The sequence below is a fragment of the Amphiura filiformis genome, chromosome 1 (genome assembly GCF_039555335.1).
Source record: "Amphiura filiformis chromosome 1, Afil_fr2py, whole genome shotgun sequence".
Classification (NCBI taxonomy): Eukaryota; Metazoa; Echinodermata; class Ophiuroidea; order Amphilepidida; family Amphiuridae; genus Amphiura; species Amphiura filiformis.
This window is the reverse complement of record NC_092628.1, coordinates 90,976,564-91,003,503: the sequence shown is the minus strand read 5'-3', so window position 1 is coordinate 91,003,503 and position 26,940 is coordinate 90,976,564. Positions and strand designations below refer to the sequence as shown.

General features: G+C 35.9%; 1 protein-coding gene across 2 annotated transcripts in view; it reads left to right on the top strand.

Annotated features, from left to right (window-relative positions):
* Positions 1 to 26,940, top strand: part of LOC140157214 (RAD50-interacting protein 1-like) — a 346,682-nt gene that overhangs the window by 35,825 nt on the left and 283,917 nt on the right. For both annotated transcript variants that reach the window (XM_072180343.1, XM_072180335.1), the window contains exons 10-12: positions 15,120 to 15,319; positions 17,444 to 17,554; positions 19,175 to 19,329. In XM_072180343.1, coding sequence (XP_072036444.1) covers positions 15,120 to 15,319; positions 17,444 to 17,554; positions 19,175 to 19,329 — 466 coding nt within the window. The remainder of the gene's footprint in view (positions 1 to 15,119; positions 15,320 to 17,443; positions 17,555 to 19,174; positions 19,330 to 26,940) is intronic.

Here is a 26,940-nt window from a genome sequence, read left to right as displayed (position 1 = left end):
CTGGTTGTCAAACATGTTCAGAGTTTAATTCAGAGCTTTATTGTATGATTGCATGTATAGTGACTGGTCAAGTCCTCTTGCCTATCAAGTCCATGACTTATGGGATAGCTCTGGGGTTTACAGCTGCCACAATCCATCATGGCATGTGGACATAACTTGGACATGGTGACCAAGGATCTAATATCTATGTTTGGTGGTTTAAGATTTCATGCCTGTCTGATCTGTGCTAATATGACAAGTGGTCTGCTGGGATCATGTTTGCGACTTTGAGCATTAGGTCAGTTAGCTGTAGAGATTGTCTGAGCCTATTCTGTGGTTCAATGATATCAGATATCATGTATTTTTTTATTTCTATGTGTTTGGAATTTGAATGTTCTTTTCTGTAGTTAATAACCAATGATGGGATCATGTTTGCGACTTTAGTATTAGGTCAGTTAGCTGTAGAGATTGTCTGAGCCAATTTTGTATTTGAATGATATCAGATATCATGTATCTTTATTGCTATGTGTTTTTGTAGTATTAAGTTTCTTGTTTTCCGTATCACATGGCCATAATATTGACCAGGATATATATGAAGTTTCAAAACAGAGACAAAAAAATATACACAATTCTCCAACAGGCAAAGTCCTAGTGCAGCGCACCGCAAATAGCGGCGCGCGGCACCGATTAGATTTTTTTTTAAATAAGAAAAAAAAGAGAACAAATAAAAATAAAATAAAACCCCTTGATCAAACTTCATCCAGCAGGAATATCTTCAATATTCTACATTTCAACATTAAATCTATTTCAGTCATTTTGAATTGTGAATTGTAAATGTTAGAATAGCTGAGATTACGGCACCGACACTTCAAGTGACTTTCTTTTATTTACGATTTAACAAAGGAATAAATACTCTAATGCACACAAATTGGAGATATCGATGATGTATTTTATTGACATTTTATTAACATTTTATAATAGGTAAAATTAACCAACGGCATAAGAATATGCCTTCAATTCCTGACTGCCATTCTACCCTCAAAATATGTCCTCTACCGACGGCTAAAATAGTACAAAATGTTGCACCAAATGGCTTCATTTGCACCTCAAATTTAAAAAAAAAAATCAATAGCTTCACAGAGGGACCCCCCGGCGATGCCTGCTTCGCAGCCATTGAGTAGCACTTTCCAGTTTTATTTTATTTTATGTGGCACTTCAACAAATCTACTTGAGGAAGCCTGCCCTATATAGTGCTTTGTATGCTGAGAATTCTCTCATATTCATGTGGGCTGATCGTTTGATTTTGCGGGTTTAACAAATTATGCCAGCATTGCATGTTTTCGTGTTACGCTACAGCGTTTTGTGCATCTTCACATTTATGTCATTCTACCACCAAGTTGAGAAATCTGAGTTGCAGATAGAGAAGCCTTTTTTGAGAAATGCACAGAAACCTTGAAATGCTTATAAACCTGTATTGAGAGAAATTAAAGAAACAGAATTGAAGAAAAAGATCAAGGAGGAGGGAGGCTATAGTCCTGACAAATCAAGTGAACAATTGTGCTAAGCACTTTGGTCGATAAATAAGAAATGGGAAATTCATATCCAAAAGGCTGTATAAAATTACCCCATGAATACTTGAAGTTGAGCACTTCAAAACAAGTTGAAACTTGAAACATATTTTATAATCAAAATTGATGTATATAGATATGATGGCCTCTTTTGTATGAGTGAACTAGTTTCTTTGAGCCAGTTGTTATGGCCATAAAACTTGCCATGTGATATATAACACTGAAGGAGGTTTTTGTATGAGTTGTAAGATATGACAGATTTAGCCTCATACCTGCCAACTGCTTTTAATACTTAATAGTGACTATCCTATTCCTTATTTTTGTGCATTTTGTTGAATGTGAGTTTTTTTATGAAATAAGAGGTAGGGTAATGGGTATGTTTGTTCCCTTGAAACAAGACATATCAACAAAGTTGCATTGTTTACAGAAACACTTTCCTATGGTGATTCAAGGGATCACTTAACACAAATGAATCATCAATTGAATGACATAAAATGAGTTTTTGATATTTTGCAAGAAGGTTAATTGGTTCAACATTTGAAGGGTATTTACCCCCTCTATCATGTGCAACCATGTAGTTTGCCATTGGGGTCTATTCACTCTTCTGATGGGTATGCAGGACGTAGTATATGTGTATGTTTGTATATAAAAAACCTAATAAAATAAACCCAGCGCAGTGATTTATAGTGCGCTACGCACAGGCACAACGCCTAGACGTTGATCCACAAGCCTCAGCCCACTTTACAGGGATAGGGATACATGTTTAGGGGATTTATTTATAATGTAAGAGCATACCCACCTTAATATTTCCATATGAGCCTGCCCTCATTGGCAATCACTTTGTGCATATTCCATATCAAGAATTGGTCATTTCAATCAAGAGTGTATATTTCAGGGTTAACATACCCAAATTGACCTTGCCATATTCAAACTAATTAATGCCTCCAGGCACTTAAGTCATTGATTTTTGGTAGGGGGGGCTTTAAATTAAAGTGGCAAGCTTTCCGTGATTTAAAACACTGAATTCTGTGATTTTCCGTAGGCGGTTTTAAATAGTAAATTCTGTGATTTCATTAAAGGATGGAATGCCCTTGTGCTAGCCTGCAGAAGATTCCCGGTTAGTACAAGAAAGTTGTATAAACCATTCTGTGACATCATAATGATTCATTTATGATTATCCTATTGCTAGGCTGATATTATTAGTTAATCATTCCAATCATGTTTAAAATATTTATAACTGATAATTAATTTGAATAATTTCACTTAATATCACTTTGTACAGGAGAGGATGTAGCAGAGAATTTCAATGAAGGAAACACTAAATAGTCACAAATTTCACTTACATCACATTTATTGCTAGATTATACATACATTATACAATGCAAAATGTAGCATATAACTCACATTAAAAAAAGTAGCTGCTCCCCTCTTAGTCTCCTACTAGCAATAATAGAAACAAAAACAAATTAATATGAATATTTAAGTCAGGACCAGAAAGGAGTTAAAACATTCACAATGAAATTCCAATCATGTTTTATTTCTCATAATGAATTTTTATTTAATTACCACAAAGGAATGATGTAATTTACATTCACATCACAAACTGTATGTGGGTGATGACTTCTGGTATTTCACATAATTGTTGGTTGTATTACTTGAAAAAAGAATTGATTATTATTTGGAAACTACAATCCCGGTCATAAATATGCCTCCCATTCCCCTGATCAATGTTGGTAGTTTTTTTGTTTTGTTTTTGTTTTGGTCAAGCACCCCTAGAAATATCCAACATTGATTGATGGGGCAGGGGGAGGGTTGTAGTAGTAGGGAATGGTTCAGACTTCACACCAAAGAAACCGTAATTTTAATATGTCTAGTATAACAGAAATACAATTTCAAACAGTCCTACTTTGATACAAGTGTTCCAACTATATGACTGGGTTTGTAGGCTTATTTTTTTCTTTGAAGGCATATTTCTAGAGCTTACATCAAGAAATTAAACAGTCTTAGCTTTAAACTACTGTTTTTCCATTCATCATCATCATCATCATCATCATCATCATCATCATCATCATCATCATCATCATCATCATCATCATTATCCAGATTGATTGTACAAATACAGCGTAACAGCAATCCTCATATCATCCTGCAACACCAACCAGCCCTAGTCCTCCTTTTCAATTTATCCATTGGCATTTGTCACCAACCTTGAGAGAAATGGAGAAAACCTCAATGCACACACACAAGTTCTTATGGTGCTCTGTAGATCAAGGGCAGATGACCAGCAGAGTGTTTTTTTGTTTTTGTTAATTTATTTGTGTCTATCCTTTCATCCATCCCACTATCTATTCATTACTTTTTTGTCTGGGGTTTAACAATGCCACAGATCGAGTTAATGACAATCCTAATAGCTAGGCAGATATACATTTCTCATATTCAGGGCAGGGAAGTGAGATTTATATTAACCTATTTACTATGTGATTACACCCACTCAGTGGTATACATAGCCTGGATTGTTTTCAGGCAGGCAGCATCAGAAGGGGGATGTCTTACAGGGGGGGGGGGCAGCATCCCCTTTGGCTTTGCTATTTTACCCACTTTAATACACCCCTAGTTATGTATCAAGGCAACCAAATAATGACAAGCTTAAATGCACAAGCACCTGGGTTCTTATTGAAATTGAGGGTACATCGATGTGTGGCAGATTCGGGATGCTTTTTCAGCCATTCAGTTACAGACTCTCTGCATTTTCAGCCATTTTGGTTCATTGATGGCCCTCAATTTTATGAAACTTAGGTTTAAGAAAAGGTGGTTGTTCAAAATTTTCTTGAAAAGTGATAATTTTTCATCTTTTTTGTGCAAAATTTGTGAAAATTGTCGGGTCGGTTTTAGAGAATTTGGTTTAAAATTGCATAGTTTTTCAGAGTCCCTGCTGCACATCCCCACCCAAACCAAAGTTGATATCAAACATACGCATTTCTCATCTTCATGGCTGGCAAGTGAGATTTATAAATCTATACTGATTTGTAAACCAACTATGTTTGTCATTATAGTGTTAATGAATACCACATAAATAGATTGGTTTCCATTCTATCAGAATTGGGTGCTAGAATTGATGGAATTAGCAGCACATTGGATTTGGATTGTGAGTTTTATATCAATCTATACCGATGTGTAAACCAAATATGTTTGTCATTATAGTGTCAATAAATACCACATAAATAGATTGACTTCCATTCTATTAGACTATAGGTGCTATAAGAATTGATGGAATTAGCAGCACATTGGATTTGGATTGTGTTTTGATTGAATGTTGTTTGTTCTTAAACAACCAAAGAAACACGTAGATGAGACTCAAGACAAATCGAAGCACTCATTTTAATGTACATTTCTGGGGTACATTTATCACCTGCCCTTCAGCAATATTAAGGTGTGTAATGCATTAAGTATGCTGGGCAAGTTGTACACAGGTCTTTAAACACTGGCGTACCGTGGCCGCTTCTCCCTCGGAGGGCTACAGAAAAGATAAATTTTGCCGCCCCTCTAATTCTTCAACAGCCCGAAAAGGTTGACCCAATTTTAAAATTTGATGTATAGTCCCATTTTTTCACAATTTTTAAACCTTTTTCATAATTTTTTTTTGTCCTTTTACCCTTCTGCTTTTACCATCCCCCAAGACCCAAACAAAAATGTGACTGTATAATGCTTATCTGGCTTTTAAATTGATACCAGTAGGACAAATCTATCTTACATAGGTATTAAAGATTATGCCCTTATACCACTATGGTTGCCGTTTTTAATAACACCATTGTTAAGACACTCTCTTGCAGCTTATCAGCTCTGTAATATCTTTGGTGAAGAAATCTCTCACTTTAATCCAGACAATATGGAAAATGAAATGGGTATGAAAATTAAAGTTTCAAGTTTGAGGTACAGTACGCCACCATGTTTAAAGCTCTCATTTCAATGTCAGATTTCTGATGGCATTTCTTCAGGCACATCTAGCATAAAACATGTCTGTGCAGATGAAACTATAAGACTCTGCCTGCACAATTTGTGTTGATAATCCCTCATTTTATTCCTGACAACATGAGAAATGAAAAAGCTTTGGTAAACTGATGTGATTTAATGTTTGCCTAAAGCTAAGAGAAAGCAGAAGGGGCAATAATATAAAATGGAACATAAAAATTTTAAGAAAATACAGCATTGTTTACAGTTTTATAATGTCCTGTATACCTGCTGGCATCAACACATGCTTGAAAACCCATTCACAATATTGGTTCTTGCTAATTTCATCAGAACAGATAAAAAACTACTGTATATGCTAACTGTTATTTTCACGTACAGAATATTTTTGCAATTTTGGGATTTTTGGAAATTGTGCGAGTTGTATATTTCGCGAAATTTTAAAATGTTCAATCACGAAAATGAATCCCTCGTGAAAATAACAGCATATGTATAGAGTATTCTGTTAATGTAAGTCATACAAATCAAATCAAATTAAATCAACTTCATTTCAAAATCACAACAATAGCAGGCAGATAACACAAGTGAAATGGGAGAGGTAAGAAGAAAGCCGATATGGCCTGTGAAACCTCCTTACAACAGTAGGTATGAAGTAGTACTAGAGTATGAAGTAAAATTGTAATTTAAAAGCAAATGAAAAAAGATCCTTCCACTCTGTACATCATGCAAAAACTTACATTTTCTGAAAGTCCAATTCGCTGTAGATGTTATTTTTTTCCATGCATGAAATGGGGGAAAGAATGAAGATAACTATGTTAATTGTGCAAAGACAACTTAACAGGAACGAGAAGAAAGAAGATGAAAAAGAAGGACCCCAGCCAACTCTCTCTTTATTTTATAGGTCCAGTTTAACATCAATGCATCTTATGGCTAGAGGTTCATTAAGAAAACCTCTCAGCTTCACAATATAACAAAACTGTGTCAACCAGTGTCTATACTTCCAGCCCTGAAATAAAGGAAACAGCAGACGCACTAAGCTTACCCAAGAGCTAAATGTAATATTAAAAGTGGCGCTGGCTTACTATCTGAAAACAATAACACCACAGTTGATCAATAAAGATGTTTACAATGAAAATAGAGAAGCAATATGGAAATACAAGATGTCAGTGATAAGTAGAAGTCAAGAGAAAGTTTATACAAGATCTATTTATGGGAAATTTCCAAGTATGCTGTAGGACTTTCAATTACTGCAATCATAGCATGAACTTTCCTGTTTTTTGATAGACAGTACAAAATCTAAGTATTATATTCAATCTTCAACATTTTTCGCAATTTGAGATATAGGCAAATATATCTCATCAAATATAAAGAACATAATAACAAAATGTGTGCTGTTGTATCATAGTTTCAAAATTCATTAATGAATTTGGACATGTTTTTATATACATCTACATTACTTTACAGATCTGTTTCTTAAGGGATCTAGAATGAGCGTTTATTGGGTTTCGACAGTATTTTTTGTGGGACATGAGAGCACCTCAGACCTGTCAATTGCATTCTGAATCTGAAGCATGTCTTTCTTATATCAAATAATTTTCATTTTTGAAAATCACAATATAATACAAATTTTATGACAAATTATAAAAATTTGATATTTTTCAAATTTTGATATATAACAGTCCTCGAAGTAAATTATATAAATCTAATGATATATTCTTAAAGTGTATGTAGCTGGGAGGAAAAGCCGACGGTCAATTGAAAATTTTGACCTTTCATTTTGAAGATATGGATTTTTTTCCCAAAAGACCTAATTTTTTTTTTGTGTTTTGGAAAAAAATCCATATCTTCAATACGAAAGGTCAAAATTTTCAATTGATCGTCGGCTTTTCATCTCACCTACATACACTTTAAGTATAAATCATCAGATTTATAAAGTTTACCGAGTACTGTTAAATATCAAAAATATCAATTTTAATGATTTGCCATAAAATGTGTATTAAATTGCAATTTCAAAAATCAAAATTATTTGATATCAGAATGACATTCTTCGTATTCAGAATGCAATTCGATATGTCTGATGTGCTCTAATGTCCCAAAATAACTACTGTCCAAACGTTCATACCCCAGCCCTTAAGGCCACAGCTAACAACAATTGATGTGCTTCTGATGAGTGAGGCCCTGTAGCCTTAGGAAACAGATTTGTAAAGTAATGCTGTATCAACACAATTGCAAATTCATTAATTATTTAGCTTCCATAATGTTCGAGCACTTTGCCTTTGGATGATTTAAACCATCTTGGATATCATCTATTTAGTTTCAAAAATATACATTGGATTTTTTAAAGTAGGGTGTCAATTGAAACATATACTGGGGATATCAGGACTTGCTGTTTGAGGCAAGCGATTGCTCGCTGCGAAACACCACGACCACCCATAATTGAATCCAATTTACATTCAAATTCTTGCCATAGACACTAAATATTGCTTGCTTGCTGTATTCATTTGATTTAACGTAATAAATTATAGCTTTAATCCCAGAAAACCAAAGAGAGGGTGTCAATATTGCATACATGGTTCATATTGGTATGAATTAATGATCTTTCAGACCTAGAGAGTGACTGGACCACGTAATTTGACCACTTGCCTAGCAATCATGCTAGCGAGTGATTGACCACTTGCCTTTAAAATCTAGACGGCAAGACCTGGGATATGCTGGTACCCTTGAAGCAAAAAGTCTGAAAATGACACATCACATTTTGCATCTGAACTCTCATGTATACAATGGGGATAACCTGAATAAACAAATACAACAGTTGGATCTCAAGACAAATAAAAATAATAATAATTAACTTTGTCATAATTGCCTTAGGAAAATTCAGTACTCTACTTCAGGTGCTGGGTGCTGTGCATTCTCTTAAAATTCAGTACATTTCCGTTGTCAACCATGTAATTGAATGGGATTGAATGGGACTATTTATTTATAAAATATACACTATAATTATAGAGTAACAAGTAATACACGTTTATTAACCTATTTCATACACGAGAAGAAAAACAAACACATGATTTTTCTATTTTTATAACGAATTACCACTAAAAATGTTGGAAAATTGAAACAAATGTAAATGCATCAACCCGCCCGAAAAATGAATCAATCCTACATGACGCGAACGCGCACGAAAACACTGCGCGTAGTACGTGGAGTGCACAATATATACAATCAATGCATGTTGTGGATTTTTCTTACGCTTGCTCTGATTGGTTCTTGCTATCAAAGAGTGCATGAATACACTATAATCTCCTAAAATAAGTGCATGATGAATACATATATATATATAAAATGTAAGATGAGGGGGGGCACTCATGTGTAAAAGTTGTAAGCATCCGTGTGAATTGACTTTCAAAAAGGTCCCTGAGCTAGGATGTCTAAAATTTGTCAAACTAACCCTAAACAAGGATATTTGCTCAAATAAAAACATCCTAAGCGAGGAATTGATTTGAAATTTGCCCCTAAACAAGAATAGACATTGTGTGTGTCAGTATATGAGTGTCATTCGGATTTTTTTTTAAATCTAGTTTATAAAATCCCTTGGAAACCATTCTTTTGTGCTGAAAAACTTGATAAATATGTCACCACTAATGGATGACCACTAATATTAATTGGGTCATTTTAAACAACTACCTTAAGTGAGGATCATCCTTTAAAAAAAACCCTTCTTCTAGTAAAATGAGTGTTTTGAAATCATAATCACAGATCCCCGTTTTGGTTTTCAAAACCACCCAAAATCTGTGTTTTCTTTCACATGGATGCTTACAACTTTATAAACGAGTGGCCCCTGGGATGTAAAATCCCTTTGGAATTGAATACCTGAGTGGAAGAAGGGCCCAACTCCAATTTTTTACAAAAATGAGTTAGACCCAGCATTTTATTGCCAGCAGACTGTTCTTCCTTGTGTATGAAAGATGAGCCAAAATTCACTCTCTAAATAGTCTTCCACGTAAACTTAATCATGGTTTTCATGGAAGAAAGGCCCAACTCCATGGAGTTGGGCCCTTCTTCCACAAACATTGGATTAAAGAGGAATTTTGTTCATCCATGAAATCTGCTTTTCACTACAATAAACTTTCTTGTTAACATATTACATGCTTCTACTTGTGCAATTAAAGGGGCATTTCGTGATCCACAGCCTCATCCCCCCACTTTTCTCAAAAAAAGTTGAGATTTTTACATCACTGGAAAGCTCTGGCTACATCATGTTTATGTACAAAATATTTCTTGCAGATTAATTCGTTTAGCAAAGATATCGTGAAATTTGAATTTTGTTCTGGTGCACCAGAACGAAATTACAACGCATTGTCTATGGAGCAGTGTAATACACATAATCATGCATAACTCATGAACATAAAATCGGAATCAACTGAAATTTTGGGAATAGGTTTTTTCGTGGATATCTAATGAAAAATGACATAAATAGAGGATGCTAGGATCACTTAAATACTCCTTTAATGGATGATTACCTAATTTCTGTAGCTATTTATAACACATCTGCTTACGGAACTGGCACTTGCAAGTATATTAGTGGAAGAAGGGCCCAACTCCAGCTCGTATTAAGACCTGTACCGTTGCCATGGAAATATCATATATAATTTTGAATGTATAACAAGTTTGAATGTATGTAATATTGTATGTTCATGTATTAAAGGTCCCCTGAAGATGAAAACATTCTGTCTATAAAACTTTTCCAAATATTAAGTTTTTTCTTAATATCTCAAAAACAGTTTTGATGCAGTTGGGCCCTTCTTCCACTCAGGTATTCAATTGATTGGGAAATCATTTCCCAAATAATAAGTATAATAGAAACTGGCTGCATCAATACCCACCATCATGTGAGACCCCATCAAGCACAATGACGGTATGTAAAGTCTAGAAATTTCAACTTCTGGCAAAGAAGAGAATACCAGCTGCCATTTTATTTCATTTTGTCCTAATGTATGGCCAGTGGCCAAGTTTTACTGCTAAATTAGGCTAGTAAAACAATGGTAAACATAAGAAACTTAATTTGAATGTTAAATCTGCCTGTAACTCAAAAGCAAGTTGAGTGGCATTTTCTAAATTTGATTTAATCAGGTCGCATACTTATGAACCTCTTAATCCTTTAGCTTGCGTAGTTCTATTTTTTTCTCATATCGGTGTGGAATTAAAATGCAGTATAGGATGTATCTAAATACTCTGTCTCTGTACTTTTCACATGGATTATATGCATAATGGAACACATGAAGTCTGTCTATGTTGGAGCCATACCTCAATTGGAAGCATAGTGCAATGTGCTTATTCTTTCTTCCCTTTCACCTTCAAAATAGTAAATCTATGTAAGGATGGATTTCAGTCAGTGTAGCAGGTTCGGCAAATCTTGTTGATGGGTTTGAGGGTGAAGTTTTCATTTCTTTCCCACTAGTAAATCTGGGTCATGGGTTATTGAAACAAGATAAAGAAGGTAAAGGCAAGTCGAGTGTCATTTTCTTCATTGTATTTAACCAGGTCACATACTTATGTACCTCCTAATCCTGTAGCTCACTTAGCTCCATTTTTCTCTTGTCTGTGTTTAATTAAAATGCAGTTCAGGATTTATCTCGAACTGGACTTTTCACCTGAGTGATACATAATGGGAGTCATGAAGTGTGTCTGTCTGTCTGTCTTGTTTTTTAAATGCAGTTCAGGATTTATCTCGAACTGGACTTTTCACCTGAATGATACATAATGGTAGTCATGAAGGCTGTCTGTCTGTCTTGGAGCCATTTGCTTCGATTTGAAACCTTGTGCAATTATTATAATAGCAAATTGCGATGGTACTGTTTTTCGTCAGTTCTTCTTTCTTTCTTTCTTTCTTTCTTTCTTTCTTTCTTCTGTCAAACTTACAACGAGCCACCGTAGCCATATGCTTTAGGCCAATGTGACCATATTTGGTCACAAGGACCATTGGGTGGGGGCACAAATGTTACATGACCAACTCGAGGTCAAAGGTCATCCAAAAGTCATTATGGCCAGAATAATTATGATTTTCACTACAAATGCTTCTTCTTCCACAAATTACATAACACAATGACATCACTTGCATACCTGCATGGCCTTAAGCCAGTGTAAAAGTTGTATAAATAATTGTGGTCAAAGGTCATTAAGGGGGTAGAATATTACAACTGCATTATCTCGACATCTGTAAGTGGTATGGGGTTCAAACTCGAGGACAACAAATCTCATGACCAGGGGAACATTATGCAGGGGTCAGGTCAAATGTCAGGCAGAGGTCAAATTTTAGAAATGCATTTTCTGTATATCTGTAAGGGGTACAGGACTCAAACTCTGTAACAACAAACTTAATGATCAGGGGAATATTTGGAACAAATTTGCCTATAACTTTTTTAAAAAAAGCAAGTTTATTCACATTTCTAACTTTTATTTAATCAGGTCCCATACTTATGTACCTCCTAATGTTATAGTTCACTTACATGTAGCTCTATTTTTACTCTTGTCTGTGTGGAATTAAAATGCAGTTCCGGATGTATCTTAACTTTACTTTTCACCTGAATGATGCATAAATAATGGAAGACATGAAGTCTGTCTGTCTATCTTAGAGCCTGTCTATTATTTCGTATGAAAGATAACCTATTTATTTGTAAAACAAAGCAGCTGCAAAAGCAAGTCATATCACAATATACAATATTATTTATTAAAATTTATATATCATTACAGAACATGCAACTAAAGAAAACTAATTACACAATTCATAAAGAGTAATGACATACTCTCAAAACAAGTGGGTGATGACATGAATACTGTAAAGCTATTTAATTTCGCTAGTACTTAATTTCGCTAATTGCCAATGACCACCATTTTTGTGGGTATTTAATTTCGCTAATCCAGCAATTTATGTGTACAATTCAATATAAAACTGTTCAATTTTGGGTATTTAATTTCGCAATTAAGGCTTCTAGCGAAATTAGCGAAATTAAATCCCTAGCGAAATTAAGTGGTTTTACAGTACATGTATCCATACAAGATCCCTTTGGAATTGATTTGAAAATCATTTCCCAAATTATAAAAGATAATAGAAACTAGTTAAAGGGCATTTCGTGATCCACAGCCTCATCCCCCACTTTTCTCAAAAAAAAGTTGAGATTTTTATATCACTGGAAACCTCTGGCTACATAATGTTTATGTACAAAATATTTCTTGCAGATTAATTAGTTTAGCAAAGATATCGTGAAATTTGAATTTCGTTCTGGTGCACCAGAACGAAATTACAACGTATTGTCTATGGAGCAGTGTAATACACATAATCATGCATAACTCGCAAACGCAAAATCGGAATCAACTGAAATTTTGGGAATATGCTTTTTTCGTGGATATGTACTGAAAAATGTCATAAAAAGAGGATGCTAGGATCACGAAATACTCCTTTAAGTGCATCAATATCCACCATCATGTGAGACCCCATCAAGCATATAATGATGGCATGTAAAGTCTAGAAATTTCAACTGCAACTTCTGGCAAAGAAGAAAATTTCAGCTGCTATTTTATATCTAATTTAGCCTTAATATATGGCCGATGGCCAAGTTTTACTGCAAAATTAGGCTAGTAAAACAACAGTAAACATAAGGAATTTAATTTGAATGATAAATCCGCCTGTAACTCAAAAAGCAAGTTTAGTGCGATTTTATATATTTAGTCAGGTCACATAGTTACCTCAATCCACTTAGTTCTATTTTTTCTCTTGTCTGTGTTAAATTTAAATGCTGTATAGGATGCATCAAAACACTGTCTCTGTACTTTTCACCTGAATGATGCATAATGGAACACATGAAGTATGTCTGTTTTGGAGCCATTTGCCTCAATTTGAAGCATAGTGTAATGCACTCGTCTTTTTTCTTTCCTTTTCCCTTTAAAGTGGAAAATCTATGTAGCATGCTGGATTTGGCCAGTTTAACCAATTGGGTAGCCAGTGGGACAAGGGTCAGTGCCCCCATTCATCAAGGATCGTCGATACATCATAGGTCGTCGGTACATATAAGAATAGACAATTATTTTGTTTGCATTGCTTGTGCATGATGAAGAAAGAAAGTACATGTTGCCCCAAATATTTACATTGCCACCGTGACATAAGTTAATGGTATCTACATTTGTGTTGAAATTTGTTTTGAAAATGTTAGTCTGCACCTCCCCTCCACACATTTTGGATGCTTTAACACACTGGGCAACAAAATTTGAGGTCAACAATTCACAACTTCCAGTGGTACATTAACAAGTTTGTGCCCCTCTCCCCCGGTTTCTGAAAACCTGGCTATGCCACTGAGTGTAACAGGTTTGGCTAATCTTGTTCAGGTGTTTGTGGGTGAATTTTTCACTTCTTTCTGACCAATGGGGGAGTAAGTAACTTGCCTCCTTTGGTTCAAATCATCAGGACAAAATTGACCAAAACATGTGGTATACATCTTCTTCTTTCCCCATTCACACCACAAGTTTCAGATGTTTTATTTTCCTTTGTTTTCTCTTCTTTCCTTCTTTTTTTCTTGCTGTTCAATTGATTTTTATTCAGAATTAGATATCTTCATATCTACGAGGGGTATCAAAAAGTTTTAGAAATCGCCCAGAAGTGAAAGAGCTATATCAATGAAATTTTGTCAGTGCAATCACTGGTCCTTATGTACACCATGGTGCAAAAATGGTCTCATAAGTATGTTTACTTTTTTTTACAGGAGCTAGATGCCTATGTAACCGCATAACCAGCAAAATGGAGAAAATTGAGGCATGCAGCATGATTAAGTTCCATTTTAAGGGTTACAGTGCCCAGAAAATCTGTGATAAAATAAAAAATCCTTTTCCATAAAGCGACAGTGACATATCACAATCACCACCGAAGATAACTTTCATTTCATCATCAATTTTCTAGGCACTGCAACCCTTCAAAAGCAGGATCTTAATAATGCTGCTTGCCTCAATTTTCTCAATCTTGCAGTTTATGCGCAGTAACTGGGGCAGCAGGTTATTGGCATCTAGTGCCACCTGTAAAAAAAGTAAACATACCTATGAGACCATTTTTGGACCATAATGTACATAAGGACCAGTGATTGCACTGACAAAATTTCATTGATATAGCTCTTTCACTTCTGGGCGATTTCTAAAACCCTTGTACATTCCCCATCCAACCATAAGCTCCTTTAAACGTTTTTGCTGCTGGCAGCTACAGTGACAATTGGACATAGAATGAAACTGCCCACCACAAGTCTGCATTTTCACTCTTTGATCTATTGGACAGGCAAATTCTCAAAATAATCTTTACAATGACATATTGAATGCCCAGAGTGCTTGTTAGGAAGGTAGTAAAACAATTCAATAAATAGGTTGAGAAATCCTTTGTTTTCTACAGTCATCTCAGAACTAGTTCTGCCGACATTATGGCCCCTTTGCGGTAGATGGTCTCAAATAAATAATTTATCTTAGTCTGGTTCTGGTTCTCTATCATTTTTGTTATTTTTATGTCCTGGATCTGCCACTGAATATTGTTTATTTATAAGTTATATAAAATTGTATTTTGATTGATTTATTTGCCAGAGCGCTATCGGTGTTTACCATCGCCAACACATCATCTCAGGTTCCTGGAGCTTCAACTAGATCTCCTTGATGACTTCAGAGTGAGGCTACTGCAACTTATCAAACTTGAATCTGGCAACCCATTAGCAGGAAGATACGCTGCCATATTGAATGGAGCCAACTATATTATTGGTGTACTTCAAGAATGGTCAGAGCAAGTGGTATGTATAGGAATAATTCTCAACTACACTGTTGAACCCTAACCTTACTCCTTATCTTAACCCAAATTTGTCCCCCCCTGACGTAGTTTCATTCTAGTCGAGGGGGGCCTAACCTTACTCCTTATCTTAACCCAAATCCTATCTGAATCTTCACCCAAACCAGAAACACATGATATGAAGGGACAGCTTGGGAGCAACACATTTATTTATTCCCAACCCTCTCACTAAGTTTCATTCTAAGTAAAACATAATGAAAACAATGCCAGACTGAAGTTTGGCTCATAACAATCACCCACCCCCTCAAAAAATTGACCCTCTCAGAATTAAATGTGTATGCACATGGAGTTCTCTGTCTGTCAGGATGTGCCTGCAGATATAATTATGTGGATGTCCACAGCTATTCTCAGAAGTGACAGGTGTCATGTTTATATTGGTGAAGAGATGGATAGCTGGGGTCCTCTCTTAACTCTCTCACACTATATACATAGCCAATTGGTTTCCACTTGAAGTCCTGTTGTAATCATACTTGCATGGTGCAACCCTGCATTGGTGTAAAGATCGTTACCTCAGGGGTGTTACCGTGGATTTTGAGTCCTACCAGGTGGGGACCCTTTTTAACATTTTAGCTTCCTGCAATGATTAGAAGTTAATGACCATGCATGATTTTTGATGTTGTTCAAATGATAAATATAATGCACATGGCAGTTTAGCAATTAAAGCACAACCACAAACGGGGGGTGCATTGTGCATTGATATATGTCATTTGAACATCAACAAAATGATATTCGGTCACTAACCTCATCCAAAAACATCGTAAAATCATTTTTACTTACCCTTTAAAAGGTTTAAAATCCCAATATCAGTGACACACAACAAAAACCCCTTCTCCTGTAATTTAATTGGCTTAGCCATTACTGCATAGGTATGCAGAAATACACTCACTTAAATCTTCAAAATGGTGTGAATAACCAGGTCATCTCTCATTCCACAATCCTCGAAATCTAGGTAATGGGGCTAGTTACCTACGTGAATGAATGAATTTGATCTTTGAAAAGCAATATTTTTGACCTGTTAATCCATATAAGCAACAACTTTTTTGTCATGCCTGTGTAGAGTATATATTTTGAGTGGCTTACATTGGATTGTTAGATTCATTATTGGCAGGACTATCACTATAGTGCAGGGTTTTATCAGATTTGTCAGTAAAATGATAGCTGTGTTGGAAGTAAATTTGTGTCTGTCAGCTTATTGAATAACCTCCAGACAGTAATTTTTACTGTGAAAAGTTCATCTTTAATGTGCAAGATGGTTTAGTATTGGTACCTTTACAGAACATCACTACATTAAAGAGGAAGCCTGCCAGAGCAGTTCTTCTGGCATGAACCAAACCTGCCTGGTTATCAGATTAATCAGTGACAAGGTTATATCTCTGATTTTGATAGGTACTAATTGATGTTTTAATGTTATTGCATCGATTAGCATATGTTAAATTCAGAGATAACCTTGTCACTGATTAATTTGATAACCAGGCAGGTTTGGTTCACCCAGAAGAACTGCTCTGTGGTGGGGCTGCCTCTTTAAGCATGGCCATAGGCTATTTGTCGGGGTGTGGAAGAGGGGGTGGGGGATGTTGTATGTTATGTGCTTTCTTTTCTTTTCTTAATCAAGCAGACAGTACATTAGTTCAGATATATATTGTTAACTCTACAAATTGTATGAAAAAACCTATTTGGAAATTGGTTTTGAAAACACATCTGGTGAAGATATGTCATATTTCAGACAACAAAAAATAATGTGTTCTTAAAGGCCATGGGGCCATGATTTTTACCTGTATAGCCCACAAACTTACTGGGCCCATAGCCATCAGTGTGGTTATGTGTTGGCCCTAAGGCTTGCATAGTTTATGTTATAAAGTTTAACAAAGACATTTATACATTATTATGGCCCAAATCTTTGGTCTCTGGGACCCTTAGGCCACATAGAATATGTACTCGAGGTGAGAAAAGGGTTTTGAAAATTCCTTTGGGTGCCCAGGTCAATCTGTTTTTCCAGGTGTCATACATGTACACATAATATTATGAAAGAAACAATATATGATTCTCTAATTTGTATGCTTTACTGCAGTTTTTCTTGCAACTTCAATATTTCAACAAGGAGCAAGCCACCATGGAAAGTTTTAACAGCGCTTTGGAGAGTTTAGGAGGCAGCAGCCATGATATAAGCAAAATATCCAAAGTAAGTGATTCTAACAATCAAAAATGAGTCCTTGCATTTGGGGTACTATATCAAATTTAGTAATGTGTTTAGGTAGGAGAGCAGGTGGATTGACAGGGATAAGTAACTATGGAAAACATCCTTATATAATGGTGGGCAAAGCAGAAGTAAATGTACATTACTGTATATAACAACAATGATCCAGAGTATACTTTCATTCTAAATATACCCTGCATCACTCTTTTAAGAACACTTTACATGGTTGATACATGGCAGTTAATAGCAACATTAACCAGCTGTGTCATAACTGCACATCATCTAACATCAGGTGCACTGTATAACAAAAACGCACCAAACGGGCTATTCCTGTTGCAATTCATACACCCCAATGGGGACATGACCTTAATCTTCCACGCACTCAGATAGTGCATTTTAAATGGGGTTACCAAAGATTTTCAAAACATACCCTAGACAGGATTTGCCCTTTTGAGCAAAAAACACCCCTATACAGGAATTTAGCGTGGTTTTGCAACAAATTTTACCCCTTAACCGGATTGTACCTGACAGATACCCCTAAGCAGGATTTTATCTGAAAGGTACCACCCTAGTAGGTTTTGATAAAATAAACCCATAGGCCTAGTACATGTTTTTGTTCATAAGTTTCTACTATTTATTTTTGGGTGATATCGAGCGGAGGAAATACAACAGGGAAACTCGTTTTGTGAAATAGAGGGATCATAAAAATGACCCCTTAACGCACCAACTAGAAGTTTAAATTGAAAACGGGCATTTTTGTCCCCTAAACAGGATTTGTGCGATTTGTGTTCATTCTCTGAAAACGACCCTTAATTCATGTTTTTCTGGTCACGCATGTGTACACTGTGAAACTTGAGTGCCCCCCAGGGTTACCTGAATGACGCCAATTGAAATCTTCACCCCCTGTGTGTGAGAATAAGGTCATGTCTTCGATAGAGGGTATATGGATTTCAACTGGAATAGCCCAATGTCACAATCAAAGGGTCCTTCAACGTAGCGGAACTATATGGAGTTTGTTGGTGTGCATGACACGCATGCCATTAATCACCTATTAAGCACAATAACGGATTAAGTGGAATTTGGTAGCAGCATCACATACGATTGGCATTAGTGATGTATAGTTTTCTAGTTGCTATCTATAGTTTTGATAGCAACATTAACCAGCTGTGTCATGCCCACTTTATGTATTTTATGCATTATGAATTACCTAATTTTGTATAATTTTACTATTGTGGTCCTCCAATATATAATCACAAGAAATGTTATTTAGGGGCTGTGCAATGTCGGGAATGATAAACATTCGATCAGTTGTCCGTAGTAGTGGGTATAGTGTCTATGTTTCACAACTCAAATGTGTATGTGTCCACAGTATGGCGAGTGCAACTCAAAATTGCTGTTCATGTTTGCTGGGATATGCACAGGGTTGTGTGTTGTGTGGGTGGGGTGTGTTTACTGACAAACAAAGACACGCAAATGACATTTCACATTTAAACCATGGACCACTCTGCAAAGGGGGGCCGTCCTCAGTTTTGTGTATAAATTATCCATCATGAAAGTTTGGTTCTTTTATTTCTTTATGTTTTCAAATCACTGTCTTTTTATCAGGGTTTTGATGAGAGTCAAATGGACATGTTAGAAGGAACCGTGTTTGATGAGATTCTGGAACTTTACTCACACTTACGGGATGATATGACAGCTAAATTAGAACAGACTATTATCAATGACATCAGAGGAGGAAGCCGGCCCTTTCAAAAGGAAAAGTAAGTCAACCATAAACAAGTAAAAATGTGACTGATAAACACAAACAATTGTTTCTTGATAAATTCATTCCCACAATCAGCATTTTGTTGTCTAAAATGAAATTTGATGTTTTGCATCAGAGCATAAATAAATTCACAGAAGCAGACTCCATTAAATGGAATTGAGAACCGCTTGCTTCCTTGATGTTTTATTAGAGGAAAACTTCATACTTGGGATGCTTTAATAGCATCTTCCCGCTCCAGTAAATCAAATCTTGTGAAATTTAGTTTTATTTCTTCAGGCAATGTAATGGGTTCACATTGAACAAGGTGTGACAAACTGACAGAAATTGATATCAAACTGGTAGACAGGTTGAAGAGATGAATTTACAATAATGTCTATAACCATTAGTTGTTCTCAAATTGGTTAACTTTGATTCTTGTCATTCTTGGCTTTGTTAGTCTCCTTTCTATAGCTTAGCTGTGTTTGTATGATGCATGTATGTCAAATAAAGTTACTGTATAAGTGGTAGTTTTTGCGTATGGTTATTTTGGTGATTTGCATTGAGGGTGACAGTTAGGAATTTGTTATTTTCGTGGTTATCCAATCCTGCCCTATGCTTCCAATATATTCACAAAGTTTTGAATTAAATCAAATACTGGAACTTACATTTTTTGCAACTTGCTACGTTGCGTCTGAAACCATCAGACTTCATCAGGCAACTGACCGCTGGGCTGGTCATGTGACACTTTGAGACGGCTAGGGATCGTCTTGATGGCCCGGTCCCATGCGTGAGATAAGTTGTGTCTCAGTCCCCCTTTCTTGTTAAGTGACGGCTGCTCTACTTTCTCCCAGATGGCTTCCTTGATGCCTCTTCTATGCCACTGTTCCTCCTTATCGAGAATCACTGCGTACTCGGTGTTAATATTATCACCAGTGTCTTTAAGGTGAAGGTACACTGTGTATATTTTTGTGATGTGTTGATGTCACGGTGTGAACTCCATTTGCAATATTCATGAAAATAAAACCCTTGTAAAAATTACAGTGTATACAGTATTGATAATCATTGAGTTATTTTGACGTTTAGGCTCTCACCACAAATGTTGGATTGGTTTGTGCTTAAGGGCCAAAATAGATACTCATCTACACCAGATAATGTAGTAAAAATGGTAACACATTCAGCAGATTCAGAACACCCAATGTTGGCAATTATTTTGTTTGAATATGGAGTATTATATTCCTATTCATCATGAGTTTCAATGTGGAGGAAACAGTGGTGGAGGGACAACAAGGAGTCATGATTTCAAGTTGCATATTCCATGTGCGAGTTTCATCTGAAATTAAAGAGAAATTTTCCAAACCTCTCTCTGTTTTACCACTTTCAGTTTTTTGATCATTCAATTATTCACATTGATTTCTTTTCATTTTACTTTTTAATAACCCAGGATATGCACATCAGTTGAGGCTAAACATTTACACCTATTAAAAATGAATATAATTATCAAACATATTTCAGAAACTAGAGTGGTTCTCGGGTTGCGCGGTTTACTAGTGGGTCCTTCTTTAGCATACATACTCTATACCTGCAACTGCCAGCACTCGAAAGCCTAAAGAATGCTAACAAAAAATAGGACTTTAAAACCACAGTGTCTGCTTGTTTCATACATACACAATGACATAGTTAAATAAATATAAAGTCATCTAATGTAAGCTTTCACTGCTGCTTTATGCATCTCATGCACAGATATAGTACACACCCCTTGATGGACATTACATCCTCAAGGACACACTTAATAACACTTGATTTATTAATAGATAGAAGTGCTACTCACACTTGATGTTTAAGACATTAACCATGTTAACTGTCAGGACTGAACCAGTTGGCAATAACTTGCGAGAATATCCATGACATTGAAGTGATAAATGGGCATGTGTTCATTCATATAGATCAAAATTACTACACATGCAGCTGATCAACCTAATGCCCTACATGCCTTTTTTGTAAAATAGAAAAGAAGGAATGAATTGAGAGAGAAGATGAACAAAGAAGTTGTTTGTTTTTGTTGTTTTTGATCCAAACCCGTGACCCAGGGCTCAAATTTCAGGGAGACCTGCTGCCTGCCTTTTTTCAGTTTTGGCCTTGGGGGCCCCAGATCTTTGTTAACTTTAATGCTTTCTTCATCACTTGTTGGTCTTGGTGCCCTTCTTTGTCTTTGCCCGTGGCCTTGAAAATGGGAGCCCCAAAAAAATCAAATTTGAGGCCTGCCGAGACCCTTTGCATATATATGACTTAGGGGGATTGTGTCATCACATGGGATGCATGCATGCACAGTGGTTATATCATACAGTATTTTGTTGGTTAAGTAAAGTATATCTTACACAGAAGACCATCCTCAGTTTAAAGGTAGGTGTACTTCAATGCATTTAAAGGCATGTTTAAAATGCACCGAGTACCTGTGGTACAATCATTAAGCAGGTGATATGTTTGGTTTCTTGAATGTATACAACATCCATGATTAATACCAAGGATCTATAATAAACAAGGATTGGCAATAAATTATGTTACGCATTGCATTTCCTTTCTGCAGAATTGATTTGCCAGCAAGCTAAAGCGAATGAAGCCCAGACAATAATTAATGAGTAGTGTCATTTTCCGCTAGTTTATAGCGCAAAAAAAAAAACACTGTTATGTTTCAAAGCCCCTGCATCGCAAATGACATCTTAATTCAAAATCAAGATTAAAAATCTGAAGGAAAAAAAAATGCATTGAGACATAACATTTATTTTTTTTAGCCTAATACAAAAAAATGTTCAGAGTTAGTGGAAAGTCTGAATGTATATATCTGCATTTGCACAGTCAAATGCAAAGTCCCTTTTTGGAGGCGATAGAATATTATTAAGGTGTATCATGTTTGTGTGCATATGTATTACAATCAGTCCTAAATATCATTGAGTCAAGGTTTTTCATACTGACTCGTACACATGTTAACGTTTGAGTAGAAAAGAAAAACGAACAAGGTACACCAACTTGATGTGGGGAAACATGTAAAATACAGACTAGACAATATGCAGGGGGGGGCAAAACCAGCAAATGTAGGCATAGGAAGTAGGCAAAGTTCGATAGCCAAAAATTACCAGTTCTAAGGCTCACAAAAGTGCTAAACCTGCAAAAACAACAAGGATCAATGATGTAAATCACTGTGCACACTCGGTAAACCAAACAACCAATGTAGTTACCAAAACAGGCAAAGTTTGATGGCCAAAAATTGCCAATTTCAGAGCCCACAGAAGTGTCAGCAAAACAGTACAAAATAACCTGGAGCAGACAAACAAAACCAAACATACAAAAAACAACCGACGTTTCGAGCAGATAAACTGCTCTTCTTCAGGGACAGACAACAAAATATAAAAGCATAAAGCAAACAACAAAAACTATATACATGCTGTAGTTTAAAAACAAATTCAAGTCAAAAACTGAAGGCAAGTTCAAATAGAACTCAGTTGCAAACAAGATAAGCTCAGAGCAAAATAAGCATGTCTTACTTCAATGAAGCACAGTTTACTACTTAGTAGAAATGTATGCCCCTAGCCCAAATAGACACAGGTGCAACTAGTATAGACTGTTTGAATGCTACTCCCAGATGCGTACATTGTTGTGATTATTATTTAGAATATAGCTCCAGACTAATCATCCAAATTAAAAATATGAGGTACAAAACTACTCAGACAAAGCTGTGCTTAATGCTACTTCAGCATGTTTCCCTATAGTGTACTTGTCTCTTTAACCAAAAATATTACTGCATAATGAGAGAACGGTAATTACTTGGCCTAGTCCCATCTTCAGTATTCAGTAACCCCACTACCGCTATCAGGGATTTGGCTCCCTTGTAACCAAGTTCTTTTTGGTTTAAAAATCAAAAAGTTCAGCTGTGTATAATATGCTAATATTCTGTTAAACATGAAATCTGTGCACAAAATATTCAGTGTGATAACAAGTTCTGATGATATCTGTTAAAGCCTCAAACCTAGAATAAGTGTTTTTACTATAGCAGTTAGCACTTTGTGAAAGGATATATGCAGCATGCAGCACCAAAGGTGGGAGGACCCGGGGAGGAGAACCACCTGGTACAATGATCCTGTATTTATTATATGCACAGTTTATATTGATTTAATTACGCTGAAATAACTTGCTGGGATTTATTCATTTATAAAATGGAAATGAGCCAAGTAGATATTCCTAATCATTACAGTACAAGATCCCATATGCACTATTAAGAATGCAAATGGTTATTAATGGCCCACATTGTAAATGCTTATTTCCCAGCAGAACAGCAGGCCATGGCCAGACAGTACATGAGTAGGTTTATTTCACCTTGAAGGTATGGATATAATATTGCAACTATGGCTAACTTTCCCCTGGGCCATCCAATATGCCATGAACTTGTAGGACTACAACTGTATCTACTGGTCAGTTTATACTCTCATAATTTTCCAAGTCTTTTTTTTCTACCTGTGGGTTTAAGCCATAATTGAATGGATAGCAACTCTGTATCTGTCCATGGACAATTAATCCCTATTGTTCCACTGGCTTGAGTTTCAAGTCCCCAGCCTAATCCTGTCCTTGAAAGTTTCATCATCATGTCATGAACCATTTGGATTACCACAACATTCTGTATGACAAACAACATGACTTCATGCAGAAAAGAACTCTCATGTGAAGCCCAGCTTGCAGGGTTAATTGATGATCTTGAAAAAATTGTGGACTTTAAAGGTCAAGCTGATTTGATTATAATGGACTTCAGTAAGGCCTTTGAGACCATGCTGCATAAATGCCTACCTCTTAAATTTCACAATGTTGGTATCAGGAACATCATCCTCACCTGGATCGAGAGTTTTCTGACTAAACGTCATCAAAAAGTAATTGTTCTGGAGGCTGCGGTAACATCTGGAGTATCCCAAAGGACAGTTCTTGGGCCATTGTTGTTCTTAATTTACATAAATAACTTGCCAAATAACATCAAGTCTAGAGTTAGACTGTTTGCTGATGACTGTTAGTGTATAGTGTACAGGGAGATCAAGTCATCAAATGACCAACTTCAGCTTCACTGTAGACATAAATATGTACAGTCTCTGATTGGGAGAAAATGTGCAAATGAGCTTTAATAAAAACAATGGGAGTCACACATAAAATAAAATCTGAAATAGAAACATACAATATGGAAACACACCACTGGGGGATGTCAAGAGTTATCCTTATCTTGGCATAGAGATATCTAAAGACTTGAACTGGGGATTTCACATAAACTGGCCTCAAAAAGAAACTTATAATTTTTCACAAGGTCATATCTTAAAATCCTCTCCATAAAAATGAGCAAAAATTGCACACAGGATTACTTCAACACTCTACTCTAAACACTGGTCAGTAACCAAACAGTTGTCCAACTGACACAACAGCAAAATGCACTGACATGGAACACCTTCCTGGACCAAATTCACAGCCCAACTGATTTCCTTTGCTGGGTTCCAATTATTCGCTTACATGAACAAAATTACACACAGGATTACTTCAATACTCTACTTAAACACATGTCATTAACCAAGCAGTTGTCCAACTGACACAACAGTAAAATGCACTGACACGGAACAGCTTCCGGGACCACATTCACAAGCGAATAATTGGAATCCAGCAACAGAAATCTGTTGGGCTGTGAATGTGGTCCAGGAAGGTGTTCCATGTCAGTGCATTTTGCTGTTGTGTCAGTTGGACAACTGCTTGGTTACTGACATGTGTTTAGAGTAGAGTATTGAAGTAATCCTGTGTGTAATTTTTGTTCATTTTTATAGACAGGATTTTAAGATATGACCTTGTGAAAAATTATAAGTTTCTTTTTGAGGCCAGTTTAGAATAACAGATTAATGATTGCATTCTTAATCCATTGTGATTTGTTCACCTTTTTGAGATGCTCATGATATTGCAAGTTAGAATATAGAGCTACAAGTCTACAAGCTAGCTGCAACTTACAAGTATAAAACTGACCTTGAAGAATAAGAGATTGATGATTAAATTCCTAATCAGTTGTGACATGTTCACCTTTTTGAAATGGGTATGATATTTATATGGCTTATGGGTATAGCCTATAGTGTCCTGCACAGGTCTGCTTATAGACGTATATCCAATCCATGCAAGCTACCTTAAGCATGACTTTAAGATGTAACTGACTTTTGCTTGCAGACATTTGTTTGTCACAAGGAAAACAAAGAAAGAAAATTAGTTTTTGCAGCCAAAAAAAACCCAGTACAACAACAACATTATTTGTTTTCATCATATTCATTGCAGGGTGAGAAAATATATGGTTATATGGGATACACTTTCTGTCTGCGTTGTGGGATGCCCATTGAAAATCTCATCAAGTGTCACTTTTATTTTTGATAAAAGCAGACTTTCTTGCCTGCTCGGTTATTTCTTGGTAAATTTTCAAATCAAAGAAGATACCTTCTGTAACAAAATGTTTTTTGTGATTATAATTAGTTTATATAGTTAATTTCCTATAATGCACAAAATACATCAAAAGTTGACATGTGATGCAAAAGGGTAACCCCAAACAGACCAAAAGCCCACAAGTTGGGGTCCCTCAAATGTATGTCTAAAACAAAAAGTATATGAACCTAAATACACAATTACATATTTACAGTAAACAAGATAAGATATTAAAATATTATATATGTGCATCTATAAATAAAAAGATTTATAAAAAGATGAAAACTGTATCTGGGGTGTCGAAAAAACTATAGTGCACAATTAACCCCAGACGGAGACAATGAAACACAAGACAACAGCAAATAAGCAATACTTATTGGCCTAGGATAGACAATAATTTTATTTTCATAAACAAAGATTTCAGCCATTATATCATTAAAAGCAAAGGGTTTGTACACAACCCTGGAATGAAATCAGAAAGGATGGGATTCCAAGGTAAAAGCAAACATACTCAACCCAATTTCTGTTCGACAGCAAACACCCGACTGAGGAATCATGAATCCCAAATGAAGCAAATTCAAAAAGGGAAAAATCAAAAGGATGGGATTCCAAGATAAAAGCAAAAATACTAAACCCAATTTCTGTTCTCCTATTAAAATTAAAATTAAAATTTTCGTCTATCCATTCTGGTAACCAATAATGTAATGAAAACAAATCACCTACCACGGTGACCTAGCACCGACGAGAGGGCAGCTCTCATTGGTCAACACACAATGCTGTCACACAGCTATGGCAACACCCGGGAAAACACAGACCCGATCGGTATGAACCGGAATTGCCTCCGCGTGGGGTCAAACAGTTTTCTTACTGTTTCACGTTAGAAAACTTTACTCTTTGAACAAGTTTGAAAGATGCCAAAATGAAGGACTATGTTTGTTCGTAATAGTGGTTTAAAAGTTGATTTTTAAAATGCATAGAGTTTCTTAAAACTACTGCCATGTCATTCCAGGATTTGCATACAATTGAAAATGTTTGACTAAAAAGTTCTGTTCTGTTCTGCACTTATTTGAGATCATAGAAATACAGTCGGAGGATGTGAAAGTGGAAGTTCATCAGATTAATGGTAGGGAAGGTAATCCTACTAGAATGTTAT